The sequence below is a fragment of the Crinia signifera genome, chromosome 7 (genome assembly GCF_055691185.1).
Source record: "Crinia signifera chromosome 7, ASM5569118v1, whole genome shotgun sequence".
Classification (NCBI taxonomy): domain Eukaryota; kingdom Metazoa; phylum Chordata; class Amphibia; order Anura; family Myobatrachidae; genus Crinia; species Crinia signifera.
The window spans coordinates 1,469,111-1,490,000 of record NC_139223.1 but is presented as its reverse complement, the minus strand read 5'-3'; the positions used below and the strand labels follow the sequence as shown (position 1 = coordinate 1,490,000).

The 20,890-nt window shown below is 53.8% G+C and overlaps 1 protein-coding gene across 2 annotated transcripts in view; it reads right to left on the bottom strand.

Annotated features, from left to right (window-relative positions):
- Positions 1–20,890, bottom strand: part of SRCAP (Snf2 related CREBBP activator protein) — a 113,678-nt gene that overhangs the window by 34,722 nt on the left and 58,066 nt on the right. For both annotated transcript variants that reach the window (XM_083152197.1, XM_083152199.1), the window contains exons 10-24: positions 16,913–17,017; positions 15,010–15,197; positions 11,203–11,380; positions 7,278–7,414; positions 7,039–7,208; positions 6,771–6,963; positions 6,550–6,686; positions 5,582–5,772; positions 5,328–5,493; positions 5,069–5,247; positions 3,680–3,832; positions 3,435–3,599; positions 3,110–3,343; positions 2,882–3,037; positions 1–2,803 (exon numbers count right to left, since the gene is read on the bottom strand). The exon at positions 1–2,803 is cut by the window's left edge and continues 490 nt beyond it. In XM_083152197.1, coding sequence (XP_083008323.1) covers positions 1–2,803; positions 2,882–3,037; positions 3,110–3,343; positions 3,435–3,599; positions 3,680–3,832; positions 5,069–5,247; positions 5,328–5,493; positions 5,582–5,772; positions 6,550–6,686; positions 6,771–6,963; positions 7,039–7,208; positions 7,278–7,414; positions 11,203–11,380; positions 15,010–15,197; positions 16,913–17,017 — 5,155 coding nt within the window. The remainder of the gene's footprint in view (positions 2,804–2,881; positions 3,038–3,109; positions 3,344–3,434; positions 3,600–3,679; positions 3,833–5,068; positions 5,248–5,327; positions 5,494–5,581; positions 5,773–6,549; positions 6,687–6,770; positions 6,964–7,038; positions 7,209–7,277; positions 7,415–11,202; positions 11,381–15,009; positions 15,198–16,912; positions 17,018–20,890) is intronic.

Below are 20,890 nucleotides of genomic sequence, written 5' to 3'. Positions count from 1 at the left end.
GACAGGACTGGTGCAGGAGCTGGTGCAGGCAGCAGCAGCAAGGATGCTGGGTCCAGGGATGAGGCAGGCATGGAGGACACAGGAGCTGGTGTTGAAGCTGGCAGCAAGGGTAATGGAATTGGAGTGGAGGCTGGCATGGAGGGCAGGAGTGCTGGTGCAGATGCTGGCAATGTTAATGACTGTGTGGGTGCTGGTAATGACGGCTGGGCTGCTGGAATCCTCACAGGCAGCGGAGGAGGAAGGGGAGATTGCGAGAAGCTGGAAACGGTATGCGGCACTGGGGCTACAGCAGATGGCAGGACAGTCCTGGCTGGCACAGGGCAAGAGGTGGGTGAAAGAAGAGAGGACGTGGTGAAAGTCAGTGAGGCCGATTGGCAGGTGAGGAAGGAGGGACTGGGAGCCTGTGCTAGGAGAGGGGGCTCAGGAGCTGCTGCAAGCAATGGAATGGTAGAAGCTGGGCTGACATTCAGCAGAGGAACCTTTGATGATGATGATGATGCTGCCGCCAGTAATGGAACTGTGCTAGATGCAGGTGAACCAGGCACAGAGGGGACAGCTTTACTAAGCAACAAAGGGGACAACATGTCTGATGCAGACGCTTCCAGCAAAGGCATTGGGTCACTATCTGGAACCAAGAGCAAAGGCTGAGTAGAAGGAGTCTCCAACAGAGGAGCTGGAGCCATTGGAAGGGGGGTTGTTTGTGGGGCCGGAGCACACGGTGCTGAGTGGGGTGCCATAAGTGAAGCAGGCGGCGCTGGGGCCATAACTGAAGCAGACGGCGCCGGGTGGGGGGCCGTGGCCGCCGGGTGGGGGGCCGGAGCAGAGGGCGCCGGAGCAGAGGGCGCCGGGTGGGGGGCTGTGGCCGCCGGGTGGGGGGCCGTGGCCGGAGCAGAGGGCGCCGGGTGGGGGGCCGTGGCCGAGGGCGCCGGGTGGGGGGCCGTGGCCGAGGGCGCCGGGTGGGGGGCCGTGGCAGAGGGCGCCGGGTGGGGGGCCGTGGCCAGAGCAGAGGGCGCCGGGTGGGGGGCCAGAGCAGAGGGCACCGGGTGGGGGGCCGTGGCCGAAGCAGAGGGCGCCGGGTGGGGGGCCGTGGCCGAAGCAGAGGGCGCCGGGTGGGGGGCCGTGGCCGAAGCAGAGGGCGCCGGGTGGGGGGCCGTGGCTGGAGCAGAGGGCGCCGGGTTTGGGACCGGAGCAGACTGCGCCGGGTGGGGGGCCGGAGCAGACTGCGCCGGGTGGGGGGCCATGGCCGAAGCAGACAGCATTGGGTGGGGGGCCATAACTGAAGCAGACAGCACTGGGTGTGGGGCCATGGCCGAAGCAGACAGCATTAGGTGGGGGGCCGTAACTGAAGCAGACAGGACTGGGTGGGGGGCCGTAACTGAAGCAGACAGGACTGGGTGGGGGGCCGTAACTGAAGCAGACAGCACTGGCTGTGGGGCCGTGGCCGAAGCAGACAGCACTGGGTGTGGGGCTGTAACTGAAGCTGACAGCACTGGGTGTGGGGCCGTGGCCGAAGCAGACAGCACTGGGTGTGGGGCTGTGGCCGAAGCAGACAGCACTGGGTGTGGGGCTGTAACTGAAGCTGACAGCACTGGGTGTGGGGCTGTGGCCGAAGCAGACAGCACTTGGTGTGGGGCCGTGGCCGAAGCAGACAGCACTTGGTGTGGGGCTGTGGCCGAAGCGGACAGCACTTGGTGCGGGGCTGTAACTGAAGCGGACAGCACTTGGTGCGGGGCTGTAACTGAAGCGGACAGCACTTGGTGTGGGGCTGTAACTGAAGCGGACAGCACTTGGTGCGGGGCTGTAACTGAAGCAGACAGCACCGAGAGGGGGTCCGTAACTGAAGCAGAAAGCATTGGGCGCGGGGCCGTAACTGAAGCAGACAGCATTGGGCGCGGGGCCGTAACTGAAGCAGACAGCATTGGGCGCAGGGCCGTGGCATGCAGCACTGGGCGTGGGGCCGGGGCAGACAGCACTGGCCGGAGAGCAGGTGTTTGAGTCTCTACCGTAGAACTGCAACTCTTACTGACAGATGGCATGGACACGTGAGTAGCAAATGGTGTGAATTGGCCAGACACCGGGGCAGCCAGTAAAGGCAGGGTGGCAGATACGGAGGTAGTTGGGAAAGTAGTGGCACTGGGATGCGTGTACAGGACTGGGGCGGTGCCACTGTTGGTAGAAGGTAGAGGAGACAGTGTGAGGAGAGATACCGGGCTGGTCAGAAAACGAGCAGGTATGGGGTTGTAGCTGGACACTGTAGTGGGAGCAGAGTTTGCCAGCAGGGCGGGTACAAGACTTAGGTTGTACGTGGGAGGTGTCAGTTTTGGGATGTTGGAAGGTGGTGGTGAAGGAGGGTTAGGCGCCAGATTGACATAAAGGGCACTGTCAGTACAAGTAGTAGGTATGCACATATTGGGTTCCTGCCTCTGAAGACCATTACCATTGTGTACAGTGTGGGCATCTGTGAGGGCATTGTCCTGATTGTGTGGTTTGTAGAGAACGGTACATGGGCCATATTCAGGCCCTACAATTTGTGCTGTGGTACAGTTTGGTGTTGGGCAGGGAGAAGAATTGGGCAGGGCAGGGCTCTGTGTGTGTCTGGGAGGGGATGAGTGGTGGTTTGTTAGCTGCATGGCAGAAGTGCCTGTTGCCAGAAGTCGCAGTGCCACCCCAGACATAGGAGGGGCTGGGGAGTCCTCTGTACAAGGAGGCACAGGAGCAGGAAGCCTCGAGGCCAGCGCTGGACTGGACACCATGAGCAGGGGACTGTTTGCCAGCGTTAGTGTGGAGGTGGCAACAACTGGAGCTGCAAAGAGAAGAGTCAGGTTCAGAGTGCTGGCATGCCAGAGTTTCAGACACCATCATGTTCTATTTGCCTACTCACCCGTCCTTTCCCCTAAGCCCTCTCGTGCGTTTGCTTGTTCTAAATGTGGACCGGGCATGACACGGAGCAGTGGTCGTACTGGTGGAGCTAGAGGAGGCCGCTGTGGAGATGCCTGGATTTCTCTGGAGGCCTGTCTGACCACGATCTTCACAACACCTGAGGATGAGAGAGAGTTAGTGACGAATGCCAGCCTCCCAGACAGGACAGTAACGGCAGCTAGAGACTTACCCTGCCCTGGCGGAGCCATACCCGCTGCCGCAGTCGGCATGTTGGCGCTGTTCAGCAATGTGTGCTGCAGGGACTGGACAGACAACGCCTGGACGCTGTTCTGCAGCAGCTGTGAGGGAACCGAGGCTGTAGGAGCTGCTGCCTGCTGTGCCAAGGCTTGAATGAGCGCAAGCTGGGCTGGTTGGCTCAGGAGATGATGCTGTCCCCCAGAAGAGACCAGGTGAAGGACATTACCTGTCACATGGATAGACAACGTTCGATAAGCCAGGTACATACTGGAGGCAGATGACACATGGATCCATCTGTGACAGATAGGGACTCTTACCCTGAACTGGCCGCGGCTGTCCCATACCTAGCGGACGCATCTGAGCACCACTTAGCGTAAGTTTGGCCCCCTGCAGCTGCAGAGTGAGAGGCTTAGTGACCGATGGACTGTGCAGAGGACGACCACTGAGAGACGCCAGCTGTGACAAGCTGATGACTTCTCCGGCTGCGGAGGACGACAACACGGGTTATATGGGTGCATGTGTGACGTTATATTCCAGAACACGCTACAGATCCAGTACTCACAGGGCAGCCGGGCTTGCATGTCCGGAGTCAGTATAAACCTCTGAGCCCCGGTGTAAGCAGGCTGGGAGTTCTGCACTGGAACCGCTTTCCCTGCACAGCTCACTACATGTGCAACAGGCAACGAGACTGCAGGAGGGTGGACCAAGGGTGGTGCTAGGAATGGGAAAGCAGATAAATGAGGAGACAAGTAGGAGAGGTGGGGGGAGAGAGAGGAGAGAGAGAGACACACTGTGGGGGAGAGAGAGACACACTGTGGGGGAGAGAGAGACACACTGTGGGGGAGAGAGAGACACACTGTGGGGGAGAGAGAGACACACTGTGGGGGAGAGAGAGACACACTGTGGGGGAGAGAGAGACACACTGTGGGGGAGAGAGAGACACACTGTGGGGGAGAGAGAGACACTGTGGGGGAGAGAGACACACACTGTGGGGGAGAGAGAGACTGTGGGGGGGAGAGAGAGACCGTGGGGGGGGAGAGAGAGAGACACTGTGTGTGTGTGTGTGTGGGGGGGGGGGGGGGGGAGATGGGAGAGAGACACTGTAGGGGGGGGGGGGGGGGAGTGGGAGAGAGACACTGTGTGTGGGGGGGGGATGGGAGAGAGACACTGTGTGTGGGGGGGGGATGGGAGAGAGACACTGTGTGTGGGGGGGGATGGGAGAGAGACACTGTGTGTGGGGGGGGGGGGATGGGAGAGAGACACTGTGTGTGGGGGGGGGGGGGGATGGGAGAGAGACACTGTGTGTGGGGGGGAGACACACGGTGGGTGGGGGGGGGGAGACACACGGTGGGTGGGGGGGGGGGGAGACACGGTGGGTGTGGGGGGGGGGGGGGGAGACACACGGTGGGTGGGGGGGGGGGGAGACACACGGTGGGTGGGTGGGGAGACACGGTGTGTGAGAGAGACAGAGAGACACACGGTGGGTGGGAGAGAAAGAGACACACGGTGGGTGGGAGAGAGAGAGAGACACACACACGGTGGGTGGGAGAGAAAGAGAGACTCACGGTGGGTGGGAGAGAAAGACACACGGTGGGTGGGAGAGAGAGAGACACACACGGTGGGTGGGAGAGAAAGAGAGACACACGGTGGGTGGGAGAGAAAGAGAGACACGGTGGGTGGGAGAGAAAGAGAGACACGGTGGGCGGGAGAGGAAGAGAGACACACGGTGGGTGGGGGGAGACACACGGTGGGTGGGGAGGGGGGGGGGGGGGAGAGACACACGGTGGGTGGGGAGGGGGGGGGGGAGACACACGGTGGGTGGGAGAGAAAGAGAGAGAAACACGGTGGGTGGGAGAGAGAGAGACACACACGGTGGGTGGGAGAGATGGTGGGGGTGCGGAGAGGTGAGGGGAGGCAGCAAGACGGGATACAGAAATGTCGCTGGTCTCACCCAGTGGAATCGGAGCAGTTGGTGGTGGTCCGGGGGCTCCTGTGACAGCTCCAGAAGAGGTGGATGGAGGAAGGATGGCAGGTAAGGACATAGAGGGCATGTCTGGCGGCCTTGACACTGGCCGGGAACTATTAACAACCACAGAGCGAGGATCAGGTTTAACCACCGGCTGCAGCATCCTAATGAACAGAAGAAGCTGCTAAATGCCCACAATTTGTTAGACCTAAATATACAATGCATGACCATATGCCAGACAGACCTGTTCACCTTCATCTTGAGAGGACGAGGCCTCGGTGGTGGCTCCGGAGAGTCAGCGATCTCCTGTATAAGTGCACGGCAAGGCTTGTGCTGGGGCAGGAACATGTCACTCTCGTACCGACTTACACGCCCCTCCATGTTAATGAGATCAAAAAAGGACAAATCCACTTGCTGTATACAGAGAGACATGGAACGGTCAGACGCTGCTCCCTGCACTTCCAAACACAGCCCATCATGTGACCCCCATCCCTGTACCTGCCTCGAGCGGGTGTCGCTGCAGAGCATAAAGGACCAATGAGGGAGCAGTGTAGCAGATAGTGCTGGTTATGAAGGGCGAGTGGATTGGGCGCGGATCAAACAGGTTGGGATGATTGCACACCTTACGCAGCTGCATCAGGATGTTAATCACACTCATAAAGTGGCCGCTGGCCAGGGTTTCCCGGGTGCTGTGAAAGATCCAACATGAAGGATGAAGGCACAGGAGAAAGTACAGGCTGCAAACACAATGTAACTGCCACACACACCAGACTCAGCAATGGCAGGAGGCACATGAGACAGACACAAAGGGCTGTGGGAGGCTGACTGGGAGACTGTGGGATACGGGAGGGAGGACCATCACTAGGAGACAGGAAAGGCCTGCGGGGATACCGGAGGGATGAGCATCACTAGGAGACAGGAAAGGCCTGCGAGGATACGGGAGGGAGGAGCATCACTAGGAGACAGGAAATGTCTGTGGGGATGCAGGAGGGAGGAGCGTCACAGGAAGACAGGAAATGTCTGTGGGGATGCAGGAGCGTCACAGGGAGACAGGAAATGTCTGTGGGGATGCAGGAGGGAGGAGCGTCACAGAGACAGGAAAGGCCTGTGGGGAAACGGGAAGGACAGGAAATGTCTGTGGGGATGCAGGAGGGAGGAGCGTCACAGAGACAGGAAAGGCCTGTGGGGAAACGGGAAGGACAGGAAATGTCTGTGGGGATGCAGGAGGGAGGAGCGTCACAGGGAGACAGGAAATGTCTGTGGGGATGCAGGAGGGAGAAGCGTCACAGGGAGACAGGAAGTCTGTGTGGACGCAGGAGGGAGGAGTGTCACAGGGAGTCAGGAAAAGCCTGCAGGGACACGGGAGGGAGGAGCATCACAGGGAGACAGGAAATGTCTGTGACTCACTTATACGACTATCTCTCCTAAATGACATGGGCACAACAAGTGTGACTACTCATACTCACGCAGCTTGTGCCATGAAGTCATCGTATAGGAACCGCTGACGTTTGGATAACCGGCAGTAGATGACATGCTCATATTTTTTGGGCATTTGCTTTTCCACATCCAGCTTAATCCTGCGCAGGAGGAAGGGGCGCAAGACCTGGAGAATGAAGATATGGGGGGTCACCGGCATTTCTCTCTCCATAAACACACATTCAGGTAAACTCATTCACCGCTCTCTAACCTTATGCAACCTGCGCACCAGACCCTCATTGTACTCTTGACTCCCTTCAATCATGCCCGTCAATGGATTGGAGAACCACTCCTTGAACTCCCGGTGAGACTGGAAGACGTGAGGCATCAGGAAATGCATGAGCGACCACAGTTCCATCAAGGAGTTCTGTAGGGGTGTACCAGTGAGCAGCAGTCGTCTCTGACTGAGGAGAACAGCAAACTTAAAAAACTCATCTCCAACATAGGCCTTCTGGTCAGAGAACAGTCACACATCTCACCTGTTGAAGTTCAGGAGACTTTGCCACCGCTGGGATTTAAAATTCTTAATGTTCTGTGCCTCATCCAGGATGAGATATCTCCAATTCTTTCTGCGGAAGGCCTGGTGATCTTGTAGCACCAGCTTGTAAGAAGTGATGCACACGTGGAAAGCATTGGCCTTTGTCCAGCCCTGCAGGAGCACATCAGTCAGTAAATGCACTAAGTGACCGGTGGGAAGTGTCCACCCCCAGCTACAAACCTGTCTTTTAAGCTTGCGTTCTTTCTGGGAGCCATAATAGGTCAGTATTTTAAAACTGGGGCACCAACGTTTCAACTCCATCTCCCAGTTTAGGATGACACTGGTTGGAACGATAATCAGATGAGGACCCCAATTTCCTAAAAGCAGAAATAAGCATTAGAGGCATGAATTGGGAACTCCAGGAATGATGGAATGTTTAATACATAACCAGGTTATTTACTAACTGCAACATTCCAGGGCACAGAACTTTACATGAAAGAAATGTAGAGAGAATGAAAGAGAAATCTGCATATTGGCCTAAAACGAGATTTATGTCTTACCAGCTAAAATCACTTTCTTCAAGGACATCAGGGGCCACAGGGCTAACACTTGGGTGGAGAGAGCATTACAGCACCAGAAAGGTTAGACTTCTTGCTGCCTTCCAGGCAGCCAGGCTCCTCCCCTCCTCTACCCCACCTCCAGGCCAGGCAGCTCAGTTATTAACAAGCCAAGGCAGGAGACATGAGGAGGAGGAAGAGAGACACCATACAGAAACACATTGTGAAATAACGCAAGTTCACTCAACAGAGGAACCATTAACTTTAATAAATGTGAGTTCACTCAACGGAGGAACTAATAACTGTAACATAGCTAAAGCAGGCATGGCCCCTGATGTCCTAAAAGAAAGAAACAGGTAAGACAAACTTGTTTTATTCTTTGGGACACGTTAGGGGCCATAGGGCTAATGCCGGGACGTCCTAAAGCAGCCATCTAAGGGTGGGGACGTGCCTGTGCAGCAGCAAGTACACTGGACAAAAGCAGAGTCCTGGAGGCAAATGCATCAAATGAGTAAAAGTGCAAAAAGGTATTGGCTGACGACCAAGTCGACGCCATGCAAAGTTGCTTTGCTGTTGCACCGCCCCCACAGACCTCGTGGAATGAGCCCTTACCCCCACAGGAACCAGGAGGGAGGCGCCCAAGCACGCCTGCTTGATGAAAGATCTAGACCAGCAGGCAATTGTCTGCTTAGTAGCAGGCCAACCTCTTTTGAAATACGTAGAGGACAAAGAGTCCGATTTCCAAGAGCCTCAGTGTGGCACACTTAAATGCGCAAAGCACTGACCGGTTCTTATGTAGTTTCACGGCGCCAGCATGGCCACCGAGCCCCCAGCGTGGGCGAGCGAAGCGAGCCCCGCAAGTACCCACGGACCACATCCAGGGAAGACTGTTCAGGAGAGGTATACGACTGCCGAAAGCAGGGACCACAATATCCTGATTTACATGAAATTTAGACACTACCTTGGGGAGGTGTGAAGGAACAGTTTGAAGAACCGCCCTGCCAGGATGGGTGACTGACAGGACAGAGCCGATAGGTCAGATACCCTCTGGGCCGAAGCAATCGCCAACAGGAAACCGGTTTCCAGGTAAGCCAACAGAGGTCCACTAACCTCAATGGTTTAAACAGGGGGCCTGAATAGCTCAGAGTACAAGTGAAAGAACAGCAATCGGGGGAACAAAGGGAGGTTGATACGGAGGATACCCTGAACGTGCAGACATCCTGCAATAATGCCAACTTCCTACGGAACAGGATGGACAGAGCCGAAACTTCTACTTTTAAAGAAGACAGGCGCAATCCGGCCTCCAATTCCTTCTGCAAGAACGACAGAATCCTGGCCAAGCGGTAAGTCCTGGGATTGAAACGGCAAGTGCGACACCAGGAAAAGTAAACCTGCCAGATGCGATGGTAAGCACTAGCCGAAGAAGGCTTGTGTGCCTTGAGCATAGTTGAGATGATCCTTGAGTTAAAGCCTTTGGCACTTAACAAGGTGGTCTCAACAGCCACCCTGTCAAAGCCAGATGTAGACCTGAACCTTGAATGAGCAGGTCTGGACATAGAGGCAGACGGACCACTGAAAGTGTCTGCAGATCAGAGGGATTCGGCATGAAAAGCCGGCGGTCGGGATCCCGGCGTTCAAAATCCCGACGGCGGAATCGCGAACGCCAAAATCCCGACAAGGGGGGGGGGGACATGGATCGACCCCCCTTGCGGGCTCGCTGCGCTCGCCACGTAATTTTTCTTTTTAATTTATTCTCCCTCCGAGGGTGTCGTGGACACCCACGGGGGGAGAAAGCGTCGGGATTTCTGCGTTCGGGATTTTGAACGCCGGGATCCCGACTGCCGGGATTTAAACTGCATCCCGATCAGAGAACCAGATCCGTCTGGGCAATGTGTAGCCACCAGGATCAATGTGCCCCCCTCGCCTTCAACTTGCGGATTACTCTGAGGAGAGAGAGAGATCGGTGGAAAGGTGTACGTCAGAGTAGGGCATACCGAGCCATCCGGCTTTGGCATGCGAAAAAGACTGGAGTAATAGCCCTGGGTACGCTGTTCTGCAGGGACCAGAACGACGACCACTCCTGTGTCTCTCAATCTGGCAATGGCTGCCAAAAAGAGTTGCCCCCTCTCTGGAGTGACTGGCAGACCTGTCTTGAAGAACCTGTTTGGGGGAGATAGAGTGAAATGAATCTCGTAGCCTTGGGCCACAAGATCCTTACCCAGGTGTCCTGACAGGACTGGAGCCATACGAGACTGAAATTCCGCAGTCGAGCTCCCACCCTGGGATCCCCCAGATGGGACGGAGGACAGTCATGCTGTAGGCTTGGTTGCCTTGCGGTCCAGTGTAGTTGTAGAGGCACCTCTGCCGCGACCTCTGGAACCTCGGTGTGACGGAGCACCCCCTCTGGATCGACCTCTAAATCTGTTTGAAAGGCCCGAAAGGATGGCACCTGGAGAATGAGGCGGTGCTGCAGAGGGGAGGAAGTGAGACTTAGCTCCTGTCGCCTGGGATATCCATTTATCCAGCTCTGGGCCGAACAGGAGCTCCCTATTGAAGGCTAAGGACTCCACTGCACGCTTTGATTCTGTGTCTGCCTGCCACTGGCGTAGCCAGAGGGCTCTTCGAGCCGAAATGGATAGCGCAGAAATTCTAGCGGCAACTATACAAATGTCTGAGGAAGCCTCCATCAGAAATGTTGAGGCTTCCTGAATCTGTTCTGACAGCTGCATAGTAGCAGGGTCTGAGCCCTCACATATCTCAGATGAGATTTGTGAGGGCCACACACCTATATCCTTATTAACCCAGCATCCGACTTGCGCCGAACGCTGTAACACCCCAGAGGCTGAAATTTTTTTTTTCAGGGTTAACTCCAACTTAGGGTCAGAGATGACCTTAAGGGTTGTGGCACCAGGAACTGGGAGGGACGTCTTTTTTGACAGCCGTGACACAGATGAATCCACCCAAGGGGGTATCTGTACCCTCTTTCTGCCTTCTGGCAGCAATTTTATAAAAACCTGCGAGGGGTTTGAAAACGTTTGTCTGGATGACTCCAGGCCTCCTTAACATGGTCATCTAATTCTTCCGCAGTGGGGAAGTTGGTTGACTGTTTTTGCTTTTACCCAAATAGGGAGGGTCGGGCAGGAGAATCCACTCCCTCCGTTACATTACAAGCAACTTTGGCCGATGTCAATCAAATCTTCAATCCCACTCTATGGACCGAATGCAGATGTACATTATATATCGCTGCAGTTAATGACTGTAATCGAGGAGTCTAGGTACAGTTTGATGCTGGATATCCTATAGAAATCAGGGAGTTTGGGGATGACATGGGTAATTTGGGTAGGTGTGGTATGTGAGCCCAGATGCACCAAGGGGGACATGTATAACCCCTGTCCTGGTAATTCTGGAAGTGCAGAAGTACAGCTATAGAAACAACCAGATCTGCGATGATTCATGAAGGCTGGGGTGCTGGGCTCGCTTACATGTGCCATGGCACCAGTCTGCACCACCAGTAAGGCATGGTGATATGGAGGTATTGTGTAATGGTGGTCACCACTTTCTCAGGACTACAGATAAGCAGCGAAACGTATGTATGTACTTGGACTTACCCCGCTCACAGGCCAGATGTGCCAGCAGGGAGATGGTCTGAATGGTTTTTCCCAGACCCATCTCATCGGCCAGAATACCATTCAGCTTCTTCTCGTACATGGTCACCAGCCACTCTAACCCAATGTGCTGGTATTCCCGAAGGTCACCACGAAGCAAGAACGGAACAGCCGTCTTCACCTGGCGGATAAGAGACAGACAAAGTTCAGAGCCTAAGTGAGGATACCTAGATTTAGGTCTTACCTGTTAAATCTCTTTCTTCGAGGACGTCAGGGGCCACAGGGATAACAGTGGGTAGAGAGTGAGGGTCACGACCATTCAAGCACCAGAAAGGAAAAACTTCTGGCTGCCTAGAGACAGCCCTGGCTCCTCCCCTCCTCTACCCCACCTCCTAGGCTAATTACTTTCATTTTTTTCCCCTAGCCAGGCAGGAGACAAGATAGAAGGAAGAGAAAAGCATACAGAGACACATTCAACAAATATATGTGTGTGTGGTTGCTCAACAGAGAAACCATAACTAACACGTGTAAATACCCTCAACAGAGGAATTCTTAACCAAGTTCACTCAACGGAGGAACTATGAACTTCAATAACATGAAGCAGGCGCGGCAGGGAGGGATCCCTGTGGCCCCTGACGTCCTCGAAGAAAGATTTAACAGGTAAGACATAAATCTCGGTTTCTTCTGCGGCAGACGTCAGGGGCCCCAGGGATAACAGTGGGACGTCCAAAAGCAGTCACCTAAGGGTGGGGACGCGCCTGGGCCGCAGCTAGTACACTCCGGCCAAATGCTGAGTCCTGCGAGGCAAACGCATCAAATGCGTAGAAGTGTAAGAAAGTATGAGGAGACGACCAAGTCGCCGCCCTGCAAAGTTGCTCTGCTGTTAAACCACCCCTAACAGCCCAAGATGCACCCACAGATCTAGTGGAATGAGCCCGAACCGGGAGGGAGGCGCCCAAGTAAGGTTGTTTGATGACAGACCTCAGCCAGCGGGCAATAGTCTGCTTTGTAGCAGGCCAGCCTCTCTTTTGAAATCTAGAGGACAAAGAGTTAGATTTCCTAAGGGTTTTAGTGTGGAGCACATAGATGCGTAACGCAGGTACCACATCCAGAAAATGCTGCTCAGGAGAAGCATCCAGCCTACAAAGGCCGGGACCACTATCTCCTGGTTAACATGAAATTTGGACACCACCTTGGGGAGGTGTGAGGGAACGGTTTCGAAGAACCGCCCTATCAGGATGAAAAACCAGGAGAGGAGAGGAGACTGACAGGACAGAGCCGACAAGTCAGAAACCCTCCTGGCCGAAGCAATGGGCAAGAGAAAAACAGTTTTCCATGTAAGCCAACATAGGATCCACTGATCGCAAGGGTTCAAAAGGGGGGCACTGTAGGGCCTTAAGAACCAGAGAAAGATCCTTTGGAGCGACCGGTGAGACAAACGGAGGTTGGATTCGCAAGACCCACTGCAAGAAAGTGCGGATGTCCTGCAACAACGCCAACCTCCTGCGAAAAAGAATAGACAAGGCCGACACCTGCACCTTCAGCGAAGACAGTCGGAGGCCAGCCTCTAAAACCTTCTGCAGTACGGACAGAATCTAAGACAAACAATACGTTTTTGGATTAAACTGCCGGGAACTACACCGGAAAAAGTAAGCCCGCCAGATGCGATAAGCACCAGCCAAAGAAGGCCTACGAGCCCTGAGCATAGTCGAAATCACCCGAGAATTAAAGCCTTTAGCTTTGAACAAGGAGGTCTCAACAGCCGCCCCGTTAAAGACCCTTGTGAGAGCAGATCCGGCCACAGAGGTAGACGGATTGGAGGGGCCCCTAACAGGGCCTGCAGATCCGAAAACCAGATCCTCTGAGGCCAATGAGGGGCCACCAGGATCAATGTGCCCCCTTCCGCCTTCAACTTGCGAAGAAGTCGGAGAAGGAGCGAGAATGGGGAAAAGGCATACATGAGAGCGAATGGCCACTGGACCGACAGAGCGTCTACCATGAAAGCGCCTGGATCTCGAGACCTGGAACCATACAGGGTGACCTGGTGATTGTGGCATGACGCCATCAAATCCACCTCCGGTCTGCCCCATCAACATCTGGAACGCTGTTGGATGGGGGGGTCCATTCACCAGCATCTAGAGTCTGACGACTCAAGAAGTCCGCCTCCCAATTGAGGAGACCCGTAATGAAGATTGCAGACAATGCGGGGATCTTGTTCTCCGCCCAATGGAAGATACGGGAGACCTCCGCCATGGCTGCCCGACTCAGAGTGACACCCTGGTGGTTAATATAAGCCACCGTCGTCGCATTGTCCGACTGGACCTGCACTGGGTGACCTTGAAGCCAAGGCTCCGCCTGACGGAGGGCCAGTAGGACTGCCCTCAGTTCGAGAATGTTGATGGACAGTAGGGATTCCTGTGGAGTCCAAAGCCCCTGAAAGGATTTCTGACATGTGACCGCTCCCCAACCTCGGAGATTGACATCCGTGGTGAGGAGAGTCCACCTGTGAATTCAAAATGGCGTCCCTTCCATGAGGTTCTGATCTAGAAGCCACCATGACAGGGAGCACCGTGCTGTCGGAGACAAGACAATCAGGTGTGATCGTATGTTGGAGTATGACCCGACCATTTCCGGAGAATTTCCCGTTGTAGTGGGCGAGAGTGGAACTGTGCGTACTCTGCCATGTCGAAGGCCGAGACCATGGAGCCCAGGACCCTCTTGCAGGCATGGATTAAGGCACACCTGAGTGAGAAGATGCTGAACACGGGACTGTAGAGCCTTGCGGCGTACCTCCGGTAAGTAAATATTTACTGTGTCCAACAGGGCCCCTAGGTGAATCATGGATGACTTGGGCCAATTGATAACCCAGCCGTGGCGTTCCAGGACCGCCACAACCTTGGTCAAATGTGCCTGGTTCAACAGATCGTCCAGGTATGGAAGAATCCGGACACCCTGGTTGCGAAGAGCACTGCCCATCACTGCCATGACCTTCGTTAACACCCGGGGAGCTGTGGCCAGGCCGAAAGGTAGTGCCTGAAAATGACGGTCCTGGAGTGCAAATCTCAGAAACCACCAGTGTTCTTGTTTGATGGGTACATGCAGATACGCATCTTGTATGTCGAGGGATGCCATGTAGACCCCTGGTTTCAACGCCAGAAAAAATCTGGCACTGGGCTCCGCAAAGCCCAAAGGGGAGCGCGTTACCTTAAGCGGTTGTCTTCGCTGGAGTCCCGGTCCCCGGCGCGGCTCCTCAGTGCCTGGAGCCAGCCGACACCACCTCTGTGGAAGCCAAGTGGGAGGTGTGCGGCAGCCGGGTCCCGGAGCGCAGTGCAGGGGTCTCTAAAAGACCCCCAGCGCTGCTGCTCTATCACTGACAGCGTCAGTGAAAAGAATTTAAAAAAATAATAATAATTAAAAGTGAAGCTCCTGCCAGCACAATTAAAACTGAAAGCAACTAGCCTGGGAGGAGGGGAGGAGCCATGGGCTGTCTCCAGGCAGCCAGAAGTTTAACCTTTCTGGTGCTGGATTGGTCGTGACCTCACTCCTATACCCACTGTTATCCCTGTGGCCCCTGACGTCTGCCGCAGAAGAAAAATCAAATTCATAAATCGCGGTTAATAGTTCTCACACATTACACAGCTGACTGTTGTGTACTATATTGCCGGAGGTGTGCTATGACAAGTGTGTCACTACATATATTGATGCATAACACAAGGCAGCCATAGAACGGTCTATGGAGATGTGCAGGATAATGAGGACATAGCAGACACAAGGGTGAGCTAAGGCAGACAGCGGGGTGACCAGCATTACCTGTGTGGTAGCCAAGGTATAACCCTTGGGTTGCAGGGATTCTGCAGTAGCCGCAATATCAGTAATTTCCTTTTTAGGTTCTGGGACATCTTGGTGCAACTGGTCGATCCCAGGACCATCGTCATCCGACTTAAGAAGAAACTCTACCCCCTCCGATTCACAGTCTGATGATTCACAATTTGAAGACTCTGTTTATAAAAGAGGGATGATAGGATCAGGCTAGCTTCAGTCACAACAGTGTCTCCCAGTCCCCATCACTGTGCATTTCATACCATACACTGTACGGTACGCTGCCAGTGCTGGTTACAAGCCCTCATACCATACACTGTGCGGCACACTGCCAGCTCTGGTTACTAGCCCCCATACCATACAATGTGCGGTACGCTGCAAACACTGGTTACTAGCCCCCATACCATACAATGTGCGGCACGTTGCCAGCGCTGGTTACTAGCCCCCATACCATACAATGTGCGGTACGCTGCCAGTGCTGGTTACTAGCCCCCATACCATACAATGTGCGGTACGCTGCAAACACTGGTTACTAGCCCCCATACCATACGCTGTGAGGCACGTTGCCAGCGCTGGTTACTAGCCCACATACCATACAATGTGCGGTACGCTGCAAACACTGGTTACTAGCCCCCATACCATACAATGTGCGGTACGCTGCAAACACTGGTTACTAGCCCCCATACCATACAATGTGCGGCACACTGCCAGCACTGGTTACTAGCCCCCATACCATACAATGTGCGGTACGCTGCCAGTGCTGGTTACTAGCCCCCATACCATACAATGTGCGGTACGCTGCAAACACTGGTTACTAGCCCCCATACCATACGCTGTGAGGCACGTTGCCAGCGCTGGTTACTAGCCCACATACCATACACTGTGTGGTACGCTGCCAGTGCTGGTTACAAGCCCTCATACCATACACTGTGCGGCACACTGCCAGCTCTGGTTACTAGCCCCCATACCATACAATGTGCGGTACGCTGCAAACACTGGTTACTAGCCCCCATACCATACGCTGTGAGGCACGTTGCCAGCGCTGGTTACTAGCCCACATACCATACACTGTGCGGTACGCTGCAAGCGCTGGTTATTAGCCATCATACCATACACTGTGTGGTACGCTGCCAGTGCTGGTTACTAGCACCCATACCATACACGGTGTGGCACACTGCCAGCGCTGGTTACTAGCCCTCATACCATAACACTGTGCAGCACGCTGCCAGCGCGGATTACTAGCCAACCAGAACATGCCTAGGTCTCCTCACTATCAGATCTCTACACCCCCCACCATCTGTACTTTCTACATCCACAGCTCCCATTTGCCCCACACCCAACCAATTGCCTAGATCTTCTCACTGTCAGATCTCTACCCCCCCCCCCCACAATCTGTACTTTCTGCACCCACAGCTCCCATCTGCCCCACACCCAACCAATTGCCTAGAGTTTTGTGTATTGCACTTAGCAGCAGCTGACATGGGGTAGACCCTCCCCTAAAAGTATATACAGGTTGAGTATCCCTTATCCAAAATGCTTGGGACCAGAAGAATTTTGGACAATGGATAATTCCATATTTCAGAATATTTTTATATTTGAATGGTGTATCTAGAGGTAACTTGCATTTATGTTGTATAAACACATCAAACACATGAAACACACACAAATATATTTTATTGGTGCATAAAAGGTTTCAAAACATGAAACAAAGTTTGAGTCCTATCTCAGTTACTGAATGTGAATGTCAAGCAACCATTTAGTGTCAGTTACATATCATGTCCTCAGTAGTGCCAGGTACATCTGTCCCCAGTAGTGCCAGTTACATATCTTGTCCCCAGAACTGCTGTTACAGATGTCCCCAGAAGTGCTGGGTTTTTTATGTGTAGTCACTCACCAGATGTCTCCTGATCAGACAGCTGACTGTCTCCACTCTGATCACACAGCTCTTCGGACTGTACCATAGAGTATTTTAGCAGCAGATCATCTAAAGACATCTCTCCTGTAAAAGTAGCCAAAAAAAATCAGGGTCAGAGAGGGGACACGTATGCATAGGTGCAGTACAGTGTGAGCATTACACAGGGGTCATACAGAAGGTACCACCAGGGGCAGCAGCACCTTACACACAGAGGAGGGGCAGGGAGAGGACACATAAGCATAGGTGCATTACAGTGTGAGCATTACACAGGTGGTCATACAGAAGGTACCACCAGGGGGCAGAAGCACCTTACACTCAGAGGAGGGGCTGGGAGAGGACACGTATGCATAGGTGCAGTACAGTGTGAGCATTACACAGGTGGTCATACAGAAGGTACCACCAGGGGGCAGAAGCACCTTACACTCAGAGGAGGGGCAGGGAGAGGACACGTAAGCATAGGTGCATTACAGTGTGAGCATTACACAGGTGGTCATACAGAAGGTACCACCAGGGGGCAGCAGCACCTTACACTCAGAGGAGGGGCAGGGAGAGAGCACGTAATCATAGGCGCAGTACAGTGAGAGGTCCCTTCCACTTCAGCCCAGAGCACATTGCCCCCTATGTTAGCTCTTTAACTGCTTCAGTTCAGGGCCTACAACAACTGTTGTCTAAAAAGCCCACCAAGCACCCTGCGTTGCTCAGGGACTACCCTCCTCAGCTTATAGGGGACACTGACAGGGAAAAAGAAACCGAATTGGAGGATCTATACCTCCTGACTGGGAACCTCCCTTGGATCCTCAGGAGCCCCCTCCGCCTTACATAGATGTGGAGGCCTTGGTTAAAGCGGTGAGGGAAACCTTTGACCTTGGGGAGGATGAGGATCCTATTAATAGGAGCCCTGATTTTAAGCGCAAAAAGAAGGTATCTTCTTTATTTCCTAGATCTGATCAACTGGAGACAATGTTGGAGGAAGCTTGGGCTACCCCCGATCCCTAGGAAGTTCTCATTTTAAACTCTACCTACGGCAGATAGGGTTAAATAGGAAAATCCTCCCCCAATGGATGCGCATGCTGCCCGCTTGGTTAGGAATTCTACCTTGCCATCCCTAACACCGCTTCTTTGAACACACTGACAGGAAACTAGGAATTTTTCCTAAAATAATTTACACACATGCAGGCGCTGTAGCCAGACTGGCCTTATCTTCAGCCTGGGTCGCTTTTGGAGTGGGCCAATGCCCTCGTCAAGGGTTTATCCGAGGGTACTCCTCGTGCTGAGCTTCTTCCTTTAGCATGCCAGGTCCAGCAGGTGGCATCTTATTTGGGTGAAGCTGCCCATGACGCAGTTGTTCTTGTGTCTAAGGTTTCGCCACTGATTCCAAGAGGGCTTTGGAGGCTTTACCCTTCATTGTGACAATCCTCTTTGGTCCGTAACTGGACAAGATAGTGGCTACGGTAGCGGCTTCTAAGATGGCATTTCTTCCATCTACAGCAGCCTCTCTAGCCCGTACTACCTCCTTTCGATCCTTTCACCCACAGGGCAGGGCCCAAGGTCAGCCATTACAGAGATCCCAGCCGCAACCTTCCAAACCACTTAAACAGAAAGGACAACAGGCCTCGTCTACCCGTCACCCAGAGCCCAAGCAGGAAAATAAGCCCTCTGCCTGAAAGGGGGGACCTCAGCTGAGAGTTTCAACCGCATTGTTGGACGCGACAGACGGTTGGGTCGGCGATGTCGTCACGCAAGGTTACGCTCTCACATTTCGCCATCACCCCCTCTCAATTCTTTTCCATGTTTACCAAGGGTCCCCGTGTCAAGGCAAGGGCCCTCAAGGACTCCATTCAGTCCCTCCTTCAATCCAAGGTCCTTGTTCAGTTGACCCTGCACAACAGGATCTGGGGTTCTATGCCAACTTGTTCCTGGTTCGGAAGCCCAGTGGGGTGTATCGGCCGATACTCAATGGGTTCCAAGGTTTCGGATGAAATCCTTGCGTTCCATCATCCTGGCCTTGGAACCGGGAGACATTCTGGCATAATTTGTAGTAAATTAAGAGCGCAAAAGTCAAGTAAAACTAATTTTCTAGTTTTATTGCGCTTTGCTCTGCGGGGTGAGCACTTTCAGTTTTGCGCACTGCCTTTTTGGCTGTCAAGTGCACCTCGTGTACTCACAAAGATCATGGCAGGACATCTCAGGCGACAGGGGGGCAGAATTCTCCCTTATTTGGACGACCTCCTTCTGCTAGCTCAATCTCCGGTGGACTTACAGGATCACATCCAGCAAACGGTGACACTTCTACAGAGGCACGGTTGGATCATCAGTTGGTCGAAATCCGCTATTCTTCCATCACAACTGTGTGACGCCTGCCCTTACACTCTGACTATGCCCTTCGGGTCCACAGATAGCGGTTTCTTGTCTCACGGGACCTGGCCACTACACAGTGGGCGGGGATATCGCTGCCACCACAAGGCTCCTACTACGTGGCGCCTGGAACCACGGGTACCTCCTCAGGCCCTAACACTGGCACCTGAGTACTACCTGCTGGGGTGTATGCTTCGACACGCTGCTGATACACCCCGACTGGTGTCGGTTAATTCCCCACTGGTCACGGACCAGACTTCTGCTTCGGTGGCTGAACTTGGAGGACGCTGGATCCTGTTACCCATAACAGCCGGAGAACGGAATTATTGCAGTAATTTTGTTGGTCGCAAGAAGAAAACAATAACCTTGAGGCAGAAAGGTGTTTATTTGCTCATAGATCTGAAAAGATCTCTTCTCCTATCATAGGAGGCACAGCATACAGATGTTACAGCATTCCACTCAGGCAGATGTACAACTTTACAAGCAAACCTTATGCCTTCTTATCCAAAACCCACAGAGCCTAATACAGGGGGTAATTCCACCATGTTCTCCCCACCCACTCAGCATTGTGCAGGAGGTGTACATGCCTGGGACATTTATATTAATATATCAATTGGAACATTTTCCTGTCATAAATAGATTAAGATTACATGTCAAAGGGGAGGCGTGGTCACGACGGCAGGAGTGTGAGGACGTGTGAGGCAGAGCTCCCCTCCGACCCCATCCATCTCCATGTAAGGGAGCGTGAAATGTGTGACTAGCGCCTGCATATGGAGACTGCGCGCCGGGACGGATGACGTACACGCGGCGTCTCTTACTACGTGGAGACAGTCCCTGGGAAAGCGCCGCAAGCTGTGCCCGCGAAAGCTGACCGTACCTTCCGTGCTGAGGCCCCGGCGGGTACAGATAACAGGCGCGGAGAGGCTGTGTCGGCGGCTGCTGCTGCTTGGAGTGGACGGGAGTGGAGGAGAGCAGAGCGGTCAGGAGTGTGTGTGGGGACGCTGTGTCTTTCTCGCCCCCTCCTGTGGCTGGTGCATGGGTGATTGCACACCGCCCGGACCCCCCTGTGTCAGTGCACCCTCTGAGCTTCGTCTGTGCCTTGTATATTCTCGTATGGGATTGCGCCCTGTATCCAAAGCAGTGTGGAGGCAGAAGCCCGCGGTGCAGCAATTAACAAGCACCAAAAGCAAGTGTGAAGAAGATAAACTGCGGTGCAGCAGTTAGCAAGCACCAAAAGAAAAATCTGTTGGTGGAGGGTGCAGCTGCTATAATTGATACGCTCCCAGATGAAAGACTGGTGTGGACTCTGGTTGCTAAAAGGGGTGAGTTACACACTAATCCTTACTGTGTATTAACAGCCTCTGTACACGCTCCTTGGCTATTACCATAAATGTGGCTAGCAGTCATCCAGGACTGGGAAAATTGTCGATAAATTGGATGGTGTGTAACTATTCTTTTGACCCTTTAACTGTTTAATTGCTTGCTTTCTTAACTTACTATCCGAATAAAGCTACAATTACCCTATATCCATTACTTGCCCAGCATGGGGAAAACTGGGACGGCAGCAGCCGCAGCACGCCTGGAGAAATATGCCAGGACACA